Genomic DNA, 4,244 nt, shown 5'->3' on the forward strand with positions numbered 1-4,244 from the left:
TCTTCAAATCAAACGTAAGCATTGAATCAAGAAAGAATTAGAGGATCAAATTCTAGAGATTGAACAACATCACATCAAATCAACACCAATACAAGTTCAACTCCCCAAATCAAATTTCTTTGAAAATCTTATGCGAACCCCCTAGAAAGCTAAACAGATTTTACTTGGAAATGTTGATCAAAAGATTAAGAAGAAAGAAGAACTTGTACATAACTTCAAGATGTCTAACTCACCACAACCTAAATGATCAAACTAGATTAAGTGTCCTAAACATGCATTCTAACACAATACTTTAAAAAATTTATTTCAAACTCAACTACTATTTAATTACAATGTGGAATTGTGAGTCTATTGAAACTAATTGAAAAGACACTATGAAAGAACACAACCTTTCACCTAAATTGTGTAAGTTCATCAAAACCCTTCAACTAGTCTCGTAAATGAATATGAATTTTTATATTTATTGTGGCTTTTGGATGAAAAGTTGTCTTTTGATGCCTGAAATGATCCAACTTGTTAAGTTTTAACTTAGTTTGAACGTAACTCATTCAATCTTTCAGCTAATCATTGTCAATTATTTGCTTCTCAAACACATTCAACTTTTATGTCTTTTATATCTTATGTTTGTAATGGTGTAATGGAGTTGCTCATTCATTCTTTGACTAAATATTTTGTTTTTTTGGTTTCTATTTATGAAAATTAAACTTATAAACAATCTTTACACCTCTAAAATTCTTGATTTTCAAAAACTAAAAAAATTAAATTATATTTTTGTTCTTAAAATTTCATGAGCTTGCTTTTAAAAAACCAAAAACCAAGTACTTATCCAACAAAAATTCCAGTGTCAACTATAACAGTCACCAAGAACGATTTCTAAGAGTGCTATTTCCCATAACCATAAAAGAACACTACAAACCTAGCAGGAAAGGAAGAAGATGCTAACTTTTTTGCGCCGCCAACTTCCAATGAATAAGATATCATAAAAGAAGCGATCTGAGATTTGTAGATGAAAAAAATTCATCTCTTCATTAAGGCGTGTTTTGACAAACAGACAACACTTTAGACTCCAACATGGAAACATGCTTATCAAGCATTGAAATTACAGCTTCAAATTCGGTCACCTGATGCTCTATCTTCTCAATTTGGTTTATATACTCGTCAAACCCACCACTCTTTGACTTCAACTGCTCCACAAAAACCCTCATTCCAGAAGCCACATCCCCAAAACCTTTGTACTCTTCAGCCACCCTCAAGTTCATTCTCTCTAAAAGTTCCAGCTGATTGCTTGATCCCTATATGAGAAAACAAAACAAACCCACCTTCAATTTTCAGAAAAACATCCCAAACATATGGCTTTGAAAGCTGATTCCCAAATCTCTTTGATTCATTGATCAGTAAAGCAAACCTCAAGTTTTATCATTGTTAACATAATAAGATATGAAATATTAACATACATTTTCAGGTTTTGATAACACTAGTTACTACACGAGAATTAAAAGGTCCTTTGGAATTACAAAGAAGTAGAACAGAAAATAGTGAAAGAGTGAAATGCCTACTCAAAGCCAGATAGATAGAGGGCGAATGGCTTATATTGGTTTCGCCAAACACAATCAATGATGTAAAACAGTGAGGAGATTTTATTGAAGATCACAAAAATGTCAAAATACAAGCAGCTACCTTATTATATACAAGGATAGACTGAAGTTATTGATGTAAAACTCTTTAACAGACCGTAATTAGGCCCGTAAGGTTAAAAAATCAAGAAAATAATCCATTGACCATCCAAACAACAGTACAACAAAGAAAACTATCAACTGTTCACTTCATCCAAATTACCTAGTATTTTTCTTATATCCGTGAGTATCCAAGTCAACTTATGCGCATCTCAACTAATTATACAGGATAATCCAAATTAAGTGACCACCACGAATTGAACACATGACTTCCAAGCCATTTATTAATGGGAAGTTCCCTTATTACAACCAGTGGAACGAGTATGACAAATAAAATATCTGAGTAGTGGGCCGAACAGATCGAGCAATCAAATCAGGTCAAAAGGAACAAAACGGGTCGCAACGTCAAGACCCATAACGATTAACCCTAGCCGTAATTCTTCTTTGTCATCCACAACAATTACTTCTCCTCACGATTCTGGTGTGAAAAATCTGATGGCTTAATCGTACCGCTGAATGACCGACAACGAAATCAAAATTAAGAAGGAAAAGGGACTATTTTTCCGGTGAGACGAGAAATTCAGGCCAGGTCACCGCTGCAAAAGACAAGAATTAAATATCATTGTAGAGGGCTTAAGTGAGGGAACTGATAAGGTGACAGAGGAAACCGAGGATAAGGGGATGAGGAAATCAATACAGAAATAGCGAATTTGTCGCTGAATTCATGGGTGGTCTCAGTTCTCCCATAACCCTAAAAATAAAAGGCAAAATAAGAGGACAAGGTTGTCGTGCTTATCGATGGGGAGCTACATACAACTTTTTCTCGGAGGTGGTCAAGGAACTAAAAATTCCAATGGAATTCTGAATAATTTTGGTCTTCGTCTTCAGGATGGAATTTGGTTATAGGTCTGAAAATATTTTCTCTCCTTATCTTCCCTCTTTGTGGTGCACCCATTCAAGGATGACAAAAAACAAACTAAATATCTTTAGCTTGCAATCAATCGGTCTCGTTTTGGTCTCTATGTCACTGATCGTCAGTGACACATTTTCATTTTTTGATAACAAATTATGGATCTGGTGTTTTCAATGATTTTTACCGGTGTAAACGTTTGATAGTCTCTCTTCCTTAATTTCTCCTTGGAGGGCTTAAGAACATCAAAGATTGATCCTATATCAATCAAGGTTTCAACTACTAAATCATTGGTCAAACCCTAAAACATGGACAATTGATTTCCCAAACCTTACAAAGCCGGAGCCACTTCTCTGTGAGAATAAATCAACAACATCGACGAAAGGGCAAAATCAAATCAGACAGAGAGACCTAATTGACATATTCAGCTATACAAAATGATGAAACAGAGAGAATTAGGGGTTTGGAAGATTACACACAAGAAGGTCCGATTTGATCATTTCCGACACGCTGGTGAAGAATTCATTAAGCGACTCGGCGAGGTCGTCTCTGTTCGGTAATCGCTCCTCTTTCTGGGCCATGAAACAAGATGTAAACCGTAAGTCTTGCAAATAGGGTTTCACAGGCCGTGAAACTTGTGTCTTTGTTGGTTGAATTGTGATCAATCGCCGTCGGCTCGTTGGGATACAGAACAGCTGCTGAACCTTGGACGACGAGTTAGAGCAACAGTCAAGTAGATGTCGTTAATTTGAAAAGTGTACTTGGGATTATATATTTTGAATGGTCTAAATTATAAAATAGGGAAAATTAGCTTTTCATGCCTAATTTAAAGGAAAATTGCATCCATAAAAAAAACAGTTCAGAACATTTTTTTTTTTTTGTATATTACGGTATAATAAATATGACAATTAATTAATAATATCATACGACTATATGGGAGTTATTCATTTTCAAATAATTTAAAAAATGTAGTGACATGGGCTCTATTATCGTAATTTTGTTGCTATTTTTACAAATGTCTCTAGTTTAAATTTAATCCATGTGTTGAGGCTAGAAGTGGGCTATAACAGTCAACTCATTGTTGAGGGCAAGATTTAGTTATAGTTAAGGATTAGGATTGAGATTTAAAATAACCCCGAGAAGTTCGTCAACCAACTTTCTATTGTTTCACTTCACCCTTTGTCTCGTTTTATGTATCGTTCCTGGCATAGTTAAATCACGTACTGATTAGCTCGCCCAGTTGATGAAACGCCTAGTGGTCAGAATGCAAAGCTTCAAAACAAAAATTAGTTAGAAGATGGTTGAGTCGCAGATCACGTTCTCTTTAAGACGTTTCGCGACTCTACTCCTTTGTGCAAACAGAATTATTGTCTCGTCGTCCCCATAATAAAATAATTATCAAGTATATGAATCGAGTTTACAAGTGAATCATTATCAAGTATATGAATCGAGTTTACAAGTGTATATCAATAATATATCAAGTGTATAAATAGGACTTCAAACATATATGCAGTGTATTTAATCAATCAATTGTATAAGTGAATAATACTAAATGTATATGCAGTGTATCAGATGTATCAAACATATATTAGTATGTTCCGGTATCGAGTGTATCAAATAGTATCAGGTGCATTAAGTATATCAATCAAATGTATTGGGTG

The 4,244-nt window shown here is 34.5% G+C and overlaps 1 protein-coding gene across 2 annotated transcripts; it reads right to left on the minus strand.

Moving 5' to 3' along the window:
- Positions 1–825: 825 nt before the first annotated feature.
- Positions 826–3,424, minus strand: LOC101210417 (biogenesis of lysosome-related organelles complex 1 subunit 2). 2 transcript variants are annotated; one of them, XM_004137099.3, is made up of 2 exons: positions 3,063–3,362; positions 826–1,292 (listed from the first exon to the last, which is right to left on the minus strand). In XM_004137099.3, the coding sequence occupies exons 1-2, from the start codon at positions 3,162–3,164 to the stop codon at positions 1,029–1,031; spliced, it is 366 nt and encodes a 121-aa protein (XP_004137147.1). In that variant the 5' UTR covers positions 3,165–3,362; the 3' UTR covers positions 826–1,028. The 2 variants fall into 2 exon arrangements, 1 of the variants encoding a protein (XP_004137147.1); XR_004216365.1 differs by having other exon boundaries at positions 858–1,292; positions 3,059–3,424.
- Between the last annotated feature and the right edge of the window lie 820 nt (positions 3,425–4,244).

The sequence above is a fragment of the Cucumis sativus genome, chromosome 4 (genome assembly GCF_000004075.3).
Source record: "Cucumis sativus cultivar 9930 chromosome 4, Cucumber_9930_V3, whole genome shotgun sequence".
NCBI classification, from domain to species: Eukaryota; Viridiplantae; Streptophyta; class Magnoliopsida; order Cucurbitales; family Cucurbitaceae; genus Cucumis; species Cucumis sativus.